The 20105-nt window shown below is 35.5% G+C and overlaps 1 protein-coding gene across 1 annotated transcript; it reads left to right on the top strand.

Moving 5' to 3' along the window:
* Positions 1–3016: 3016 nt before the first annotated feature.
* On the top strand, positions 3017–19355 carry LOC118733361 (proton channel OtopLc). The gene is made up of 7 exons (XM_036462729.1): positions 3017–3162; positions 12749–13276; positions 13466–13582; positions 14920–15137; positions 17245–18171; positions 18251–18427; positions 18919–19355. Exons 1-7 carry the CDS (start codon positions 3017–3019, stop codon positions 19257–19259), a joined length of 2454 nt encoding a protein of 817 aa, XP_036318622.1. The 3' UTR covers positions 19260–19355.
* Positions 19356–20105: the final 750 nt, after the last annotated feature.

Raw genomic sequence — 20105 nt, 5'->3', positions numbered from 1 at the left:
CAAATAGAGCTGTGACGGAATTTCATAGATATGTACATATATAGTTACGCGGCCGTATAGACAAGTAGTTTGAGGCGCGTGCTAACACTCGATAGCACCCAGGTTGATATCTTGGCACCCGCTACATCCACAGGTGACCAAAAAAAGTTTTTACTAACAAACCTCGTCCCTCTGTAGGACGTAAAATTCTCAAATCGTTTGACAACATCAAGGCGCCCGCAGCAAAGCGGAGAAGAAGCTTGGCCAAAAAGTTGAAAAAATTGGTAGCGTAAATATTTTTTTTTTTATGTATGTATGTATGTACATAAATGTATACACACTCAAAAGAGTCAATAAGGTTTTAATCTTTATTGAGGTGCTAATTGTTAACGCGTCATAAATTTGTTGTACCGCTGCACAGTTATCATCAAAATTTGCCAATATAATTACGAAAATCTTACTATGGTTTGTAAATAATGTTATGAAGGAAAAGATTTTATGTAGATAACAATATTTGAAGTATGTACTACGTAGAATAGAAAAAAGTAAATTCTTTTTTTTTTCTATTCCATCTGAAAGCCCGCAATTGTTAACTGCTTTCCGATTGTTTTTAGTTCTTAAGTCGATTGTATGTAGATTTGTACATATACATACACAAGTACATATGTGTATCATTTAAACCTGAAATTTGGCGCTGACTTTCTTGTCAAGTTTTTGGAAAAGCTTTCCCTTCAAATTTCTACCTCTGAAGCTTTTCAAAGCGATTTAGGCAGTGTTGCCAGCAATTTTTCGTGAAAAATCGGAAAAGTCTGAAGTCTTTCAAACAGTATCGCCACGAGAACCTTATATGCAATGTTAATAAGACTAACCCCGCGGGAATTGGCGGAAACCGCAGCATCACCCTTCCATTGCATTATACCGAGTTTACTGTTAATCCAATCTTCAGGCATGTATTCATGCGAACAAATTGCGCACAAAAGCTGATACATATATGCATCCAGCTATATCTTTGCCGCCGGCTTTTAATAGCTCAGTTGGAATACCTTCTGCTTTGGGGGTTTGTTGCTTTTAAACCGTCTTGGTCGAGAGGAGGAGCATGGCCATCTACTAGCGAGTGGCTTTATATGCTGCATATTTCTATAGACCAATGAGACGGCACTCTTCGTCATACTACGTAGTTGTATCTGCGTGGGTTGTACCAAATAAAGAGACTGGGAGTTGAGGTCACAATGCTCATTCTTATCGGGACCATTAGGAGTTGCTTATTTAAGCATGATTAATAGCCGGTTGTGAAATTTCTCTGACGTCGATTGCAAACGAGTTTGCGAGATAGGGAACAAGCCGAGGCAACACAGGACTTCGTCAAGCCAAGAGCTTATTAGGGGGGTACAATCTCAAGAGATACAAGCTACTTATAAAACTCCCCAAGGAGAAGCTAAGAATAATTTCAGGCATTTTGACGGGTCATTGCAGACTGTGACGCCACCAAAGAGACACCATTGCACCTTCTCTTGTAGTGTGAGACCGTTTCACGAAGAAAAGAGAGGTGCTTAGGACATATATGGCCAAGTGAAGAGCACATCCACTCCCTGCCCCCGGGATCCATTCTAAAATTCATAGAGTCTCTGGGGCTGGATTCAGTGTTGTGATAAGTTAAGGGGACAATGGTACCTAGTGGTAGCAGTGCTTACCCAACTCATCTATCTACCACCAGCGTACTAGCGGGACACTATGCCACTGACACTTTACTGCCAGGTTCGGAGCGCCATGAAACGAATTCTTTAGAAGCTCTAGAGATTAGGAAGACGTGGGATCAATTTATTGGCAAACGGGGAACTTAAAAACCTACTAGAGCGCACCAGAAAATCGAAAATGGGCGTTAAACTTTCTTTAGCAGCCGTTGGAGTATACCGCAACGCTCCGGTGGTGCACAATGCCGCGAGAGGCTGAACCTTCTCCATTAGTCAGAGATAAGAAAACTTTTTTGCGGCAATCCACCACACCCCAAACCGCCATAGAGTAGTGTCTGTCTGACTACTTATTACAACGGACTCCCAGCATACTTTTGCGACAAAATAAAGTCCATGAAGTGGATCAAAAGATACCTTTTCAAACACGGAGAGCATGAATAAGCAACGAATATCCACTCATTTATATTAACATCATCTCTTCGAGGAAATCATATGATCGTTCGGGATTAAATTAGTACTACCCAGGGCTAGAGAAAAGAGCCACGAGCTTTCGTTGTGCTTCAGTTCAAGGTCTGTCTGGAAAATTATAAAAGCTAAAGATTCGCATGGCGAAAAACTACAAACGTATTTAATTGTTTATATTTTCCGCAAATTTGCAAACATTGTTATGACGCTAATATCAGCAACACTTAGGTTCCGCACGACAAAAAAAAAGCATTATGCAATAATATAAAATATGATTGTATATAAAACACTTAACTAAGCCTTACTCTACTCTTTAGCAAGTCAGTTAAATTTTTATTTACGACAGCAAAAAATAAATTAAATAAAATTCAACCACTTTAAAGTGTGACGCGCCAAAATCTCCACAGCACCAATTTATGAATTAATAAACTTAATTACCACTACTAATGGCATTTGCAAATTTGTGAAACAGCAACATTCCAATACAATAGATAACAATAGGAAAAAAAAATTGCCACGTAAACACACAAAGTATCCTGCCATAAATCTCTTTAGACAAACGAAGAAAGAGAAGAAGAAAAGAAAATAATTTACACAAATAGTTAATTCGAAATTGCCAATAATAAAATTGTGTAGAGGTGTTAATAGCTCGCGTAATTAAAGCGTACTGAGTATGTGCAAATTAGTTACTTCCACTCCCATATATTCGTAATCGTTTTTTAGCTAAGATGTTGAGAGTTTCTTTAGCTTTCGTAGTTCAAATGGATTTTATGGAGATGTGTGAAAAACACGAAAATGCGTTAAAAATATATAATCACGTTTGTGTTTTCAGTTAATTTTGCTTAACTTGCACTCAGTTCGATTGTAGCTTTCGTCGGATCATGTCACTGAGCGATCTTTATCGGCCGCGTCAATCCTCTCTGAGTAGCAGTGACAGTACCGTATCCGCTGTTGTTGCACCATTTGTTGTGTGGAAACCGAAACAGCGCGTTCACTATCAAAATGAAATGCCAGGATATGTGCAAAAGTTTGTCTGAATTGATTGAGAATTAGTGAAAAATAAAAAATCAATTTGAAAATCAAAGTATTATTTTGTGCTGTGCTCGCGAATTTGGGAAGCTTTCAAATACATAGCCGTATTATTTACAGTTTTCGGCTGCAGAAAGCTACCAGAAAAAATTGTGATTCGTTTGTTTTCGTTTTTAAGTGCTAGTGTAAATAGAAAATAATCACGATGTTTCCAAAGAGGTTGAAGTAATATTAGTTTTTAAAAAAAAATTTGTTTACGCTCGTTCTCATTTGAAACTATTATGGCAGCTATGCTTGTGCAATTCATATACATTCGTCATAACATCAGTATAGCACGATTTCTTCCTCATTTTTTCCTTAATCTTTTTCTTTAGTTACTCGAAAAATAATTGTTCTATGTATGCAAGTTTGGATATGTGAACGTATATGTAGCTTGCTTTTCTACGCACTTCAAAGATATGTAAAAATGTAGACTACGCTTCACTTGAATAAGTATTAAGCAAATTATTTTGCTTCAAGAACCTATACATATCTGCACTTTGGGGCATCGGATAAGCTTCTTTTCAATCTCGTTTTGAAGTCCGATCAATTTTGAAGCAAATTGGTGAACAAGAAAAGGAAGAAGAAATCTAATACGGTTTGCTTTTTATGTGAAAGTTTTATTTTATTTTCTTTTTTTTGCGATTAATCTCAACAAGAACAGTAAGTTTGTAATCCTCGCGCGTAAATAGAAATTAATTAAATTGTCGTTAACAACTTATGAAGCGTTTATAAGACTATTCCATCAGCGCCACAAGCGCCACATAAATCCACATTTCAAACTTCGTACAAAAAATATGAAAATTCAACAAACTTTAACATTTGCACCCAAAAATTTTAAACTTTTTTATTTCGAATTTTTAGAAAAATTTTGGGTATGCAGTTTTTAGCTCATTAAATTGAAGACGCTAGAAAATCGCGTTGATTTTTAATAATTTTTTTTTGCTGATGGTGCTAGGCATTTTCTCCCAAACAAACGAAATGAACGAAGAAAATGCACAAAAACGTCAGCCAAAAAAATTATTAAAAATCAACGCAGCAGTGCTGGCCAACTTTTTACTAATAACAAAATAGGAAAACAGCTACTTTAAAATATCATTCAAATTAGGTCCAAATGTTCGTATTCACCTGTGGTAATCAAACTTCAAAATGATTTTGCTTTACCGCATCAATTTTTTAAATAAAAGTTTAGTTTTTTTTTTAATTTCCACTACAAGAAGCCTCCGCCAAATATGGCTGAAACCTCTAGTCCAACAGCCCTAAGTGAGAAGTGCGTATTATCATTCGAAAGGATTCCGGTTCGAGTCTCTAGATCGCGAAACATTAAATTTGTAAAGTATTAAAAATTGGTTTTTTGTTCGGAATTATGCTAGGGAGTCGGTACACCAACACATATGCATGTATTAGCACTTTCAGGGCCAAGTGGAAAGTGTTTCCGGAAAAATACTACTTATAACTCGTCAGATACGTGCTAACTTTCAATATTTCGGGAATTTATTCGTAATGAAAATGAAAAAGATACCAGTTGGTCGGAGTACGGACGAGAAATGGTACATTTTTGTGATTTTCAGAGTTGCTCAGCCAGATATAGCTATTTTTATGACCTTAGACCTATTATTTTATAACTGCTCATATATTCGAAATATAAATTTAAATATCCTGTGGCTTTACAAATGTTTAATTATAGACAGCTTTGATCTCTTTTGATAAGAAGAAAATTTTCAGTACCAGATAATCTTCTTAAGAAAAAGAAGGCATAAAATAACTCCAAAAAATTATATATTAACAGCAGTGTTTCTCCGTGCAAATAAGCTAGGAAGTCTATACTTTAGAATCAAATGAGGATAAATAGCACACCACGGAAAATTTTATTGTCTTGAAAGCCCGTTTTTATTAAAATTTTTACTTAAAGCCTTTTGTAATGATTGAAATGTGTCACAAAAGTGTGCTGTGCGTTGCATAAAAACTCAATTAGCCTCGCAGAGTTAAATACTACCACATTAGTTGTCTAATACAGATATTGCAATACATACAGACGTACTTAAACCACATGTTTAAACATTTTAAAATGTAAACTAATAATAAATAAAAATCTGTTCGTTTTTTAACTCAGCTTATCCAATATCTAAAATTAATTGCAGCTCGTAAATGTTGTACAAACATTACCCCTATCCAACCGGCCGGCCAGACATGTGATAATTATTTACACAAACAATTTCATTTGAGAAGTAGAGTTTACTTCCAATTTTAGAATTGTAAAAAAATTATCAAATGGTGATAGCTTATCATAAGAGGTATGTTTATATATCGTCATTTAAAGTACAAAACCGCGTATCATGAAAATTCAAAACCTCTTATGTGAGGTTGCCAAGATTTTGTAGGTACGAGTAAAGCTAGTCCTATTTCAAAACGGTACTCTCTTTTATCCCTAGTTATCTCTTCCTCTTATGTCTAAGTATCGATATTTTAGTATAAATGGATAAGAGCTTGATGCCAAGAGCTTCCGGTGAGCAAATCTCTGTTTTGGCACAAATGTCAGTTACTAGGTTTTGCAGAACGACGATACGCGGTTTTGTAGTTTAAACGACGATGTGTATTAAAATGATGATGTTTAACACATGCTATGTACATATGTATGTAGGTTAATGACCGTGATTGATATGGATTAAGTAACGGTACATTCATACGCACAAATTTGAGAATGGTCATGCATTTAGTGCTAAAAATCAGTACAATGCTTATCGGTTAGTAAACTTTTTTTTCTAACAGTTTCTAAACTTATTTATTCCTTTAGCTTACTTTTAAAAAAGAGACATTCTTGAAAATATTTTACAAAAATGTAGAAATAAGAAAAATATAAAAATTAATTTGTATGGAAAACTACGAGGCATTTCGCATTTATATGAATACCCTAAAAAATTTTGGAAGAGTGTAAAAGCAATTTCGTATTCTGCACAAATTTTCAGTAAACGATTTCAAATGATAAATTCATCAATCTGAAAAAAATATAAAAAATACCTGCCATGTACACTTTGTTTGGAAATTAGCCAAATACATTTTTCATTTCAAAGTAATAAAAGCTAAATAAAACAAAAATAAACAAAAAATAAAATTAAAAAGATTAAATAAAATAAGATCCTGAAAATTAAATGATATAATACAAATATATTTTTCTTTTCAAAACAATAAAATGTAAAAATTAAATGAAACTTAAAATGGCATAAGGAAAATAAATTAAATTAAAAAATAAGAAACAAATGAAATAATTTTCAAAAAATTTTAACTCGCCCAAAATGCCCAATGCCAAAGCAAGATAAACCAGTTGTATACACTATAGAAATTAGAAAATTTTACTTAAGAAAAGGAGCTGTTTACCTAAGAATTTTGTACTCTTACATCGAAAGGCTTTTTACTATTTTAGCCAGAATTGTCCTGTAATATGGATATTCAGTATCCAAATAGGTACCTTGTTACTATAAATATAAAAGTATTTAGGTGAGCCCATCACTGACAAAAAGTCCTATTTTTGATGTATTTGACCCTAGCTATAATCTGCACTTTGTTAAGTTTCAAGTAAATTCCTATTTTTGTAGATTAGTTAGCGTAATTCACTCCAAAAGCTTACAACTTGGAGGTGTAGGAATGTGCGACCAATTTCGTTTCCAACTTTCATTAAGGTCCAACCTTCTGATAAAAAATAATGCAATGATATTATCAAGAAACAGTTGCCTACCAGATCTAATGTATGTATGTATATGTATTGAAGATTTTCTAAAGCAACGAAATGTTATTGTGTAATTATATCTAGTGTATGTAGAGGACATTCCGACATCAGAAAGTATTGTAAGTTGTTCCTTAGTTTCAGCAATTAATTGTTTTACAACTGACATTATGTAACAATGTAAATTTCTTACAGCTATCTCTAAATTTATAGTTCGCATTCAATGGTAAAAGTCGATAATGACATGTATGAATACTCGTGTATGTAGTGTTAATTTTGATATTGTTTCACTTTTTGTGTGAAAGGTGAATGCATGCACCTGCTTTGTTTACTTCAAAAAGGCACAAATAGCGTTAACTTTTGTATTTAACGAATTAAATAGGCTATTAACGCAAAAGTGTGATTTATAATACAGTACAAATTAAATTAATTTTTCGTCAACACGTTTGCAACATTTGAAAACATTTTTTCGTTTTTTTTTTCATATTTTCCAGAGATATCCTACTTAGAAGCCACCTGCTAAATCAAAAATGAGACGAACAAAAAAAAACAAATCAGAAATTTTATTAAACCAGACTTAATTTGAAAAAAAAACGTTAAGAAAGTGTTGCTTGTTTTGTTAAAGCTATTAAATTTGCACTTAAATAAGTTGGTATACCTAGTTTTTGTTCAAACCACCCAGCCAATCAGCCATTTGGCCAACTAAATAGCCAACCAGACGACCAAATTAGCATGCAGCAATTAGTTGACCGCTTAATTTGTTAACACGCTCGGCACGCTTCCTCATAATTTGTTAGCTTTTATGTAGTTGAACCAGACCTCTCTTCAACCCTTTTCCCCAATACATACACATGCGTTTACCAGGTTACTTACATACATACATAGTAGTGTGTTTACATTGCGGTTACAATAGGCTCAAGTACCACGTATTTGCCGCGGTTTTGTGTTACCGTATGCAAACAGTTGTAATTATCATGTAATTTCCTGCTAAATGACACTCTCATCAACTTTACAGATGTATTGTATGTGCAAATGAAAAAATGTCCGAATGCTACTCAGGCGTCGATTAATCACGGAAATAAATGTGCATTAGGATGCATCATCAAAAAAAAATATCAGCGTTATTTTCGACTGGAATTATAAAATTTATTATATTTTAAGACTTGGGCCAAAATATTTCGAAAAATACCACCAAAAGTATTTTACCTTTTGGAGGTATTTTCAAATGGATCTAGCTCACGTAAGGTTAATATTTTTGGAAATATTTTGGTAGTACTCTTAAAATATAATAGATTTTATAATTCCGGTTGGGAAATAGTACCGATTTCTTTTTTTTTTTTTGTATGATGAATGATACACCCTAATGTGCATTCATATGTACCTACATCATGTATGTATATATGTAATACTTCTGCATATATGTATTGCTAATGTAAGATAGTGGTAATGTGGATTCAATTCGAAATCAACCCAACAAGCTTTTCAGTAAATGTTTTTAAAAATAACTTAAAGTAAGTTTGCTATAATAAGCGTTAAATAAGCATTTTTAATAATAAGCTTATTAAAAGTTTTTTCAAATAAACCTTTAAAAAGTTTTGAGAGCGAATGTTTATAAATAACTTAAACTTATAAATGAAATGCAAATGCCAACGACATGAAGTAGTAAATATAACATTTTTTCAATCGTAAGTGACGTGTTTACGTTTTTTAAAATATATTATTAAAAGAAAAAATTAAATAAAACTGATGCGGTAAAAAAAATTCAATCCAGGACCCGCTGCGCTAATCGGTGGAGCATTCGAGTCTTCAAATGATGAGTTCTCCTTATCATTTCTTAGTTTAACATTCAATTAAAAATGTATTAAATTTTTTTCAGAAAAGTTCATCAATGAGAATGGCGGCGATGAAGCGGAATATATAACTGCATCGATGTCGTTTTTCCAATTTGCCAATAACCGCATGTAATTGAAAGCACGCAAGAAGATGTAATAATTAACTTTCTATGTTTAAATTTTGTGTATTATCGTGAATTTGTATGCTAAAATGTCTATTCCCTATTTATATTTTCGCGACTGTAGATGAGTCCGCCGAAAATTGGCATTTCGTTTAATTTCTAGATGTTAAGCAATCTATGTATGAGTTTTTAATGAAATATCTTTAAATAAAGGGATAGAAAAATGTTTATAAAAAGCTTTCTTTTGAAAACTTTTAGTAAGTTTATATTCATACGCTTATAAACAACTTTTTTTGAACCTTTATTATAAGTTTATATTTCTACGCTTATAAAAAGCTTTCTTTTGAACATTTATTACAAGTTTATATTTCTACGCTTATAACCAATGTTCCTTTTCGATTATATTATGCTTACTTTCAAGCGTTTTATAAACAAAAAATCAACGTTTTGTAAGCTTAATGTTTATAATTGAAAACTTAAAAAAAACTTTCTTTAAGTTTATTTTGCTTGTTGGGAAAGAAAGTCAAAATATTTGTGATTGTACATGTACATATGTATGCGTGTATACATAAATATGTATGCATTTATAGCGCTTGTATCTATACGTTTTTCTGCAGTATAATACTTGTTTTGGATTCCAAAAATGGATACTGCCGTTTTTTCCAAAATGCTGCATCTATACAAAAAAAAATACTTTTTTTGCTACCTAAATTTTTTAATACACAGAAATTTATAGAATGCCAAAAAATTCGCGATTTTCGCAATTTACTCGAAATTTTGAGGGTAAGAGAGTCGAACGGATCTCAGATTCGGATTCAGCGGGTCGAAATAGATGTCGGTAGGTGGGTTTGGTTAAAATCCCACATTACTTTTTTTTTGGGGGCGCTGTTATCTATTACCGTTCTCTTATTAAATTTGTTCGTACACATGAATACATGGCGTATGAGCAACGAAATGTCATACGTTTAATTAACAATCGGACTATCATTTAAGTAATTTTCCAATCGATTGTTGGAAAGTGCTTAGTTGCATCGTAGTACTTTCCACCGCAATTACTTATTTTGATACATTTCCTTCTACAAAACGATATGTTTTCGTCTTAATACGATGAACGAGACCGAACCGGTTTTGCGTACCCTTTGTGCACTTAAAAGCATGTGACTTAGTTGATTATCAACCGATTTTCAGTTTCGCACCGTGTAATTGTTGATGAGCACTTTTTTTTGGAATCAAAGAAGAATTTATCAAAATCTATTTAGAAATGAAATCGAAGACTCTGAAAAATAATCGCACTCTGAGAATAAGATAAGATAAGACAAATAAATATGCGGCAAGCGATTATTTGTGCATGACATATTTTTAATCCCGTCTAGACGAAATGTCTGGGAAAATTCTTCATACCAAAACACTTGCTGGATACATATAAAGATATATGATTTTTACGCTTTTCAAATTATTTGTTAACATTTAGTATATTGTTTGTGATATTAAAATGTAACTAAACAGAAACATGAAAAAATTTTAGACTAAAAAAAAACGAACGGAAGGCACCATTTTCGTTGAGTTAACTTTATTTTTGCACTAAAAACTTGTTATGCAAAGAACTACTTATGATAACAATAACGAAAATAATACATGTGCGAGTATGTACATATGTACATACATTAGACCGTACCAAAAAAAAACGTTCGCCGTACATACCTGAGTCTAAAGTATTTTTAGAAAACAATTTTTATTTTGGCCGAACGTAGCGGTCGTGTCTTTAAATTTTTTGTGACAACTTCGGCATTTAACGTCGGATATTAAAGTGTGATATATAGATACTTTTATGTTCCAAAGTCCATTGACCTCAAATACCCCGTTCTAGTGTTTACACATCAGATCTCAGCTCACACCACCCTAATATCTGTAAATTGAAAAACCATTAAACTTTCGTTGAGAAAGTATTTCGATTCGAAGGCAATTTAGATTTTTTTCCGAACGTAGTGGTCGCCTTTTCACATTTTTCGTCATATCTTCGGCAATTACAGCTGGAACTTAAAAGAGTATGATTTATCGATGTTTTTGTTTCGAGGAAGTAATTTTTTTTCGAAAGCTCATTGACCTCCCCGTTCAAGTAGTCACGCACCATATCTCGGTTCTTATCATCCTAACGTAGGTACTACCCTAATGTCGGTAAATTATAGCTCAAGAAAAATCATTAAACTCTTGCTAAGGAAGTATTTTGATTATTCCTGTAGAATTATTTTTAAAAAACTCTTTTATTACCAAATCTCTCGCGTGCCTCTGAAAAATGTAAAAAGTTAACCTTTAGGTTCGGTAAAAAAACAAATTTGATTTATAAAAATACTTTACGATTCAGGGGTGTACGGTGAATTTGTTTTTTTTTTGCTCCAAAGGTGATACGGTTTAATGTATGTATGTATATATGTTTGTACATAGTACATGGAATTAATGCGCATGTATGTACATAAATACCAGTAATTTCGAATTTGATGGAATCAATCAGGCTTTCACTGACATACGGTGCCACCTATCATCAATCTTGTTATCAGTTTAGGCAATAGTTAATTAAGTTGCAAAATTTTAAAACCAAAACTAAAAGCCATGATATATACGTACGTACATAATTTGTTTGTTCGCAATTACTGACCCTTGGGTGGAATTCTTTCAGTTCATTGCCAGTTTAACTTGAAATTTTAAAGTCAACGGTTTTGTGTGTTGAGTGTGGGATAAAAAAGGTGTCACATAATTTAGCAAAGTCCTACATACCTACTAGACTGTGCAACAATAAAACGACTATTTTATCAGCCTCATTTGAAAATTTCGCTTTTGATCAAAAACAAACAAAAAAAATCAAAATTTCAGTCCTCTATCTTTGCGAAAATAGGAGTTTTCAATGCGAAAAAAAATTTTCTCCGCTATTATATTTATCACACTTTAAATACATTTGAAGTAGCTAGGATTTACCGTTTATTTTTGGTAATTTTTTCTTCCATATAAAACAAATTTATGTATGGATGAAAATGACTGACACCGTAAAAAAAATTCCAAAAATCAACAGTAAATCCCAGCTACTTCAAACTTGCACTTTATCATACTAAAATTGAATGGGCTACACGGTGTTTTTATTTATTTGTTAGATTTAATTGTTTATAAAAAAAGTAGCCAAGAAAATATTTCTCATTGAAAATTCTTATTTTTGCGAGCGCCAACTGAAAAATTTTGTGATCGACAACGAAATTTTCATATGGCACCGAAAAATAACAGTCATTTTATTTGACACAGTCTAATGCCGAATTTCCACTAGACATTGAAATGACAAAAAATATATGCCATTTAAAAAAAAAAACCCATATCGAAATAAACTTAATGAAAATTCGTTTAACGTAATGACACGAAAATTTTTCAAGGCCCAACTTTGTCATTTATCATTTTCGCCATTTAATGCCTAGTGGAAATCCAGCATTATTAGATGGCAGAAATTTTAATGACAAACTTGGGCATTAAAAAATATTCTTGTCATTACTTTAAAAAAAATTGTCATTAAACTCATTTCCGCATGGTATTTTTTAAATGCCTACAATTTTTTGTCATTTCAATGCCATGTGGAAATGCGGCATAATACCTAGATACAAACATACATAAAATTTCAAAAACGCACACACTTGGAAATTTCTATTTTTGCTAATTTTTCTGCATTTAACTGCTAATCAAAGCCTTTGCTTGAACTTTACATCCCAAAATCTATTCGACCTATCGCAAATCGAAACCATCGCCTAGCACAGTCACACACCACACACGTTCCCACTGCTCCTATTTCAAATCGATTCTCCACACTTAACGCACTTCTATTTATTTTACGCGTAGCAAAAATAAAACCTCCAACAACAGTGATTATTTTTACAAAACAATCGACACAAAACCCAGATCAGCTTCCATACCAAGACTACAAATAACGCCTAGCAGCAGCATTCCAGAGACAACAACCGGCCTAGAGTTACTCTCAGTAACAGGTTCAAATACGCCATCCTACAATCAATCCGTACACGCGAAACGCCTCGCACGTACACCCTGTGATCAGTGCGGCTATCATAACGTGCCCATTATGGCACATCCCATCTCACCGCTAGTGCGTTCACAAACAAATCTGGAGCTTGTAAGCACCGGTAATGCACGACAAGCTTTGCTGCCGACCATTCCTCAGTCGAGTAATGGCAAAGAAACAGAGAGAGGCGAGAAGAATGCAATGTTGAATAGCAACAGCACGAGCGTGCAAACATTACAAGTATCACGTCGGCCATCGTTGCTGCTGCAGGATATATTGACGCGTCGAACGTCAACGCTCTTTCGTGGCAAAAAGGAGATCAATGGACATACATCGAAGAGTCCTTACGGGTAGATACAGGTTCAAGCATGCGCGGCATGTTTTTTTTTTAACTATTTTTGTTTTTTCTATTCAAATTAAATATACTAAATTACTTGTATGTATTTATGTATTTTAGCGAAGCTTTCTTATATTTCTTATTGTTTTTATTATTTCATTGCTTTCTTGCCGCCCTTACGCCGGATCTCGCTGCGCAACAGTCGGTCACTTGCGGATACCGCAGCCGGCTCCATGGTCACCATCAATACGCACGGAGACGCAGAGAATCAGCAGTTTGCCGCGAAACAGTTTAAGGACAAAAACCGTCGCAAGGGCAAGTAAGTATAGATTTAGTTGAAAAGAGAAAATATGTTCACGAGGTTAAGGAAGCGCTGAGGAGCAATCGGTAAAGAGTTGGTGCAAACATTTTTTATATAGAGAAATATAAGAGGTATAAAAAATTAAAATATATTTCAGTCGATATCCCGGCCGACTTTGCTTTCGCGTACCACCGCAACTACTGACCTAAACTTTAAACGAGTTATCTAATCGGGACAGCTTCGTGGAAGTTACCGATAACAACTGCATCGCTCTCCCAACACCATAAGACGTCCATGTTGGCAAACATCAGTTCCGTATGGTGGTGATCGCTTTAGCGGCACGCTTCGTACCTATCGGTAGTCTAGTGGTTAGCCGCCCTATTTCCCTGCTGAAGCTGCTATACCAGCAGGCGATCGTAGCTATATACGGGCTTTTTTTGTGTATTAGCTTTGGTCAAACGGTAGTTGAGGTGGTTACTAACTTGTTAGCCACTCTCATCATCCGCAGCCTTTAAAAGTCTGGAAAGTGGTCTCACTACCAAAACCCAGGAAGCCTTCCAACAAAGGAAGTCATATCGACCAATAGCTCTCCTTTTCACTTCAGGCTTTACTACTTCCGTACATCAAGTCTGTGACTTTTTGAATAAAAGACCTGTGTATTTTTCGGCTAAAAAGAGTATTCTTTCTCTTTAGCTCTTTACTTGAAGTCCAGCATTGTTCCAATTTTTTAATTTCTTCCCAAAAGGGTTTTCAAGATCCTCAAAATTAGCGTTTGTTTCACAGATTACATCTTTATTCGCCCTAAATCTCTTGCCGTCCAGCCATTTTTTGGGTTTGAAAACAGAAAATAGTCGGTGGGAGCTAAATCTGGTGTATATATTGGTTGGGGTAGGAGCTCGTAGCCCGATTGATAGCTTTTTTCTATGGTGCACAATACCACCACGGTACGCCATAAGCATTCAGGTAACCCGTGGTCTTAACCGGCACGGCCCCTGTGAAAAAGCTGTCCTAGTAGCGCTGGATTTGTAAAAGGCCATTAACAACTTTTGTGATTCCACGCTACTAGACACAATTGAAGCACACTCTCACGCTTAGCGACTGAAACGCTGGACGGCGAATTACGTTAAAGGAAAAGACAGTCGTCAGTATCAGATCCCACAGGGTGTTGTTTTTTACCCAGTACTATTTCCAATATGAAGCTCTCTCGGCCACCAGAGGGAGTTGCACTAACCTATCGTCTTGTGCATTTCTCTGCATATCGATTGCTCCAACGCGTTCTTTCCTCCATGCTGTTTCTATATGTATGTATTTGGCCTTTACCTAATTTGGGAATAATAATTTGTTTTCTTTTTCAGTGATGCATTGAGTTCTGCTCTTTCGGCTTTTTATTGTAAAATTCTAGTTTTAATGGGCGTTTGTTTACCCATCACAGAAGTGATCTCACATCAGATACCCAACTATGTGTATCAGGGATTCTATGTTTACTTGTATGCGGGAAGCATACTTTTTGTTGCTTTCCTATATGCGACCACGCTGCGCAATCGTACGCTTTTTAATGCGCTGAAAAATTTTCGTAAGTAAAGTTTATATATATTTTTGGAATTGATACGAGTAGATCGCTGTACGCCAAAGTTGGCCGCCAGATACGGCTTTCTATTAAGCTTAAAAGAGTGATAACCAGGGAAGGCTTTAACGTTGCCCACGTCTGTAAAAGATTTATAGAAAGTTTAGAAATGCAGTGACCACATCTTCGTTATGGACTTTGCTTAAGATTTTTTTAGAAAGGTTTTAAAAAGCAATGCATGTACGTATGCCTATAAAGTGAGCAACCCTCGTGTAGTAAAATTCAAATTCATATAGCATATTTCCACCAAAAGATTACCTGCAGTTAAGAGCTCCAAGAACTTTAAGAAGAGGTCATCGGCAAAGTTTATTTCTTACTTTTTGCTTTTTTCTCTCTTACTTAATGTGAGCAATTACCCCATTCGAGTTTTAATCTCCTTTTTCTCATAGGCTCAAATTGCAGTTAAGACTTAGTGGAAAGGAACTTTTCAGGGACCGAAATAACAGTTATTTTTTTCGATGCTTTAAAAAGGAAATTTCGTAAAAGAAATTGATAAGTGTTCCTTTGATCCCAACACCTCTTGGACAAAAATCCTGGATTCCTTTTATTTTAGGAACTTTTTTTGAAAAAGTCGAATAATAACTGAAAAATCCGGACTTTTATTTTTTTAGTCCAATAATAACAGTTAAACTTCGCCAAATTTTTTTTAAGGCCGAAATAAATGTCCTTTCGTAATAATAAGCAAATCGCTTATCCAAATTAAACAAATGCGGTATCAAATGAAAGGAGACTGAAATGGCTTTCGAACTGATATATCTAAACGATGAATGCCACCTTAACAAAGCTAAAAGAAGAAAGGTGATTAGGAGACGCACAAACATGCCCTCACTGAGGAAAATACGAAGATTAGATGTGCAAAAAGATACATATGGAATCATTTCTTTACATGAATCAAGGACCTTACAAAAATAACCAGAATCATTGCAACAACGCTCACTAACGACCTATGGCTCCTGAAACGACCAGGCGGATCCTGCAAAGCATCTGTTATTTTGCTAGCCGCGGTTGCTTACCACAGAGCACTGTTTCATGTGGAGAGGATAAGCGTCCTTCAAAGCACCTGGAGCAGATGTCATCATTACAGCTCATCTCCAAAGGGACTTCGTCATCTGCTGTCCTTTTTGATACCGTATTTCGGGGCGAGCTTTGAGTGGAGTTTGTACCGCAAAAGATGTGGAAAAACCCAGCAGACCAGCCAAAGACGTACTGACCCATCAGTCTTACTAGATCGTTTCTGCTGAATCGCCTGCTAAGAACGATATATAGGCATATCAGGAATAGTTTTCTTACAGGAAACTGTTGGCATAAAACCAGTATGACAATCATCCAAGAAGATCCCAAGAAGAGGGATAGCCACATTTGGTGTCGAAGCAGGACTCTGTATTTAGCATATAATCCAGAAGGCTTCTTTTCACTAACATGGGCAAGAAAATTAAAGAAATCCTAGCCAGGGATTCATAGTTTGTGGGCCCTTCATCGGTCCGAAATGGAGCTATCTCCGTCAGTAAGAATTATTATTTCTGGATGAAGATGGCAACAGTACCACGAAGGTAACAACAGATACGCTAGGTCCTTAATCTGGCATATATGAACAAGAAGAACCAAGGCACATCTTTACCTTAATAGATATGAAGTATGAATTATTTGAGGCTTTAATACTGGTCATTAGAGAGTAATGAAACGCTTGTCAAACCTGTGATTTTTTATCTCTGGCAGAACAACAGGAGATAGCAGAGGACATTATGTGACACTGCAAAGCTCTTTCGCCTCCTGGGATCTTCTTACCTAGGAGCACATGATTTGAAGGGCATTCAGCCAAGGGACATCACGACATTGCTTATCGTTATGTGGATCAAATATAGGTCTAGCGTGTATAGCGTATGCCCAAATGTAGGTCTTTTACAATAGATCATGCTCGGCCGCCGTAGCTGGATGATCGGCTCCCTCCTTTAAATTTTTTTTTTTTAATAAGTGTTACCTACGTATATATCTTTGTAAATTATTTAACTAACTATTATATTTTTATGAAATTTTTATCTTAATTCCCCTCCCCCAGACGAGACGAACAATAATGTTCATTTGAAACACAAAGTCACTCATTTTGGCAGTTTTTATCTTCGTGTCGGCGCTATCTCTTTTGCCATCGGCACTATGGTTTACTCGGGTCTAGAGTTCGGCCAGTACTTCGAATTGAACGGCAAACCCGGTTGTGCGGATATTTTTATCGCAATAACACCAATTTTACGTATGCTACTCGCCATCGTACAGATACAATTTATATTCCTGAACACAACATACTTGGATATGGCACGTCATAAGGTCACCTGCCGTTTTGGCTTAATGCATATGGTTGGCACAAATCTATGCGAGTGGCTGTACGTCTTGGTGGAGGAAACCAAACACGAGATCTATCACATCAGTCAACATGATAACGAAAAAACCGATCCAATATTCACTTCCGGCCCACATGGCGGTATAGATTGGAGTGCCGTCAATGAATCTCTACAAATTTCGCCGCACACCACGAAAAGCGTAAACATGACCACCGCAACTACTATACAAAATGCGCTTATCAATTCTACAGGGCAAGTGACTGTCGGTTGCACGCGTACCAACATTATGGGTGCTTTAGTGCAAGAGGTAGCACCATTCCTATTTCCTTGCACAATCGAATACTCACTGATTTGCGCTGTGATACTATATGAGATGTGGAAGACTGTACGCTCCATTTCAGATATAGATCGATCGCGCAAGAGCTCTGTTAAGCCGACACATCAAAAGCCCGCGCATCATTTTTCTGTTGATTGTTCGCAATCGCACAAGGGACTCTTCTTCGGCATACTCATGATCGTGATGACTATTATAGCAATGATTATGTACTTTGTGTTGTACACACAACCGGGCTATGAAATGATCGCTACGCAAGAAGTCACCATTTGGGAAACCATTACACACTTCATTTGTATTACAGCCATTATTACAGGTAAGATGGTTTAAGCTTGCGGTGATTCATAAGATTTATTTAGGACATTAGAATACTCAAATTATGTGTATGTATGTAGGTATGATCCTGATACGTGACCTGAGATACGTACAAAACTCCAGTGACGATCATCATTCTATGGAGCTGGACAATCATTTGTTAATTGTGGCTCAAACTGGCGTCTACCTCTATGGCATGTTCAGCATATTGGGCAGTTATTTCTCCAAATGGGACGCGGTGACGGATAGAATCGAAGGTATGCATGACATTTGAACGGATCTACGAGTACACATCGACGGATGAGTGGAAGATCGACCTATCTCGGCAGCCGTTACGAAAACACCCTATCTCAAACAATTTTTCAAGAACGCGTTACTTCAAATGTTGGTCCAAGAACGCCCTATTTCAAAATTTGACTAAAAAGCGTCCTGTTGGTTGAAGAACGCCCTATCTCAGAATTTGGTTCAAAAACGATCTACTTCTACTGAAAATATATTGAAAATTTGTCGAGATAGGGGATTTTTAAACCGAATTTTGAAATAGGACGTTCTTCAATCAAATTCTAAGATAGGCCGTTCTGCGACCCAATTCTGAAATAGGGCGTTCTCGAAAACTTTTCTGAGGTAGAGCGTTTTCGAACCGGCTACCCAGATAGGTCGATCTTTCACTCAACCGTCGATACGTATGTACAAACAGTACTGCCTTAAAATATTATTCTCCCAATTTTTTTCTTTTTTTAACTTAAAGGCATGGTTGCTGAGATCCTCAGTTTGGCGGAGACTTCGCTGCAGACAATGTTCATCCTGCACGCTAGCCATAGACGTTGCAAGGGCTCTAAACAGGCACGTCGCAAGCCGGGTCGCGAAATCGTCACCTTCTTACTAGTGGCCAATATTGCAATTTGGTTCATCAATACTCTAATCAAAGGCCGTGCAGTTTTTCGAGAGACAAATCTGGTGTTCTTTGGCGTTTGGGGTTGGACCATCATTACACATATATCCATGCCACTGGCTATATTTTATCGCTTCCACTCGACAATATGTCTTTTCGAAGTGTGGAAAATCACTTACAAAGCCAAAGCGCATTGAAAATGCGAATTTTTGCATTACTTTACAAAGACATTCATTCGCCAATACGAACTTCTTATTGTAATATGGTTAATTTTAAAATAAATTTAGGATATAATATTTATGTATGTGCATTAATGTATAATTTATTATAAGTGTTTTATTACATATTAACCAAAATTCACAATTTTTTTTTATAACTAGTATTGTAGAATCACGAAAAGCACCAATTTTTCGCAGTATTCCTTTTTAGAACTTTGTGTTCTTTTGTTAATAAAATATACAAAATTAAAAAAAAAAAAATGAGCACTCTGAACTTCTGCTTGTTTTGGCAAAAGGTAAACTAATTTTTTTTTAGTGAATCTTTAACCACGCAGTCGAATACGAAGACGAATACGAAGTCGGATAGGAATTCAATGAATAGGAATAAGAATTCGAATACAAAATTAAATAGGAAGTCGAATATGAATACAAAAACGAATAGAAAGTCGATTTCGAATTCCAATACGGCTACGGATTTAAATACGAAGGCGAATTTGAAGACGAATAAGACGACATACCTACGTAATGGAATGACTCAGGTTTTAACCGAGCAATGGCTGTTATTTCGGCGCTTTAACCCTCTTTAGGTCAAACGGTCTTCATCCATGTGGCGACATCTGTCCACATTCTTCTGCTCAGGACTAGCATCGAGTCAAATCCTGGACAAGAAACCTACACCTGCTGCTTATGCCAGATACGATTGCGCTCAAACTACACCTCAGTGGGGTGTAATTCCTGCAACGGGTGGATCCACCTCAGAACCTGCTCAGGTCTTAGAACTCATCGGCAATGGACGAACCACCCGATTTGCCTCCCGGGTACACT

Source organism: Rhagoletis pomonella, unplaced genomic scaffold (assembly GCF_013731165.1).
Source record: "Rhagoletis pomonella isolate Grant_MI unplaced genomic scaffold, Rhpom_1.0 Rhpom_scaffold_00002, whole genome shotgun sequence".
Lineage (NCBI taxonomy): Eukaryota > Metazoa > Arthropoda > Insecta > Diptera > Tephritidae > Rhagoletis > Rhagoletis pomonella.
This window is presented reverse-complemented; position numbering and strand designations above follow the sequence as displayed.

Excerpts from the sequence above, each read along its gene's own strand:
- LOC118733361 (XM_036462729.1), top strand. The coding sequence starts at position 3,017 with ATGTCACTGAGCGATCTTTATCGGCCGCGTCAATCCTCTCTGAGTAGC. Across the intron at positions 3,163-12,748 it reads ATGCCAGGATATGTGCAAAA|CAAAAATAAAACCTCCAACA; the intron begins GTTTGTCTGAAT and ends TTTTACGCGTAG. Across the intron at positions 18,172-18,250 it reads TATTACAGCCATTATTACAG|GTATGATCCTGATACGTGAC; the intron begins GTAAGATGGTTT and ends GTATGTATGTAG.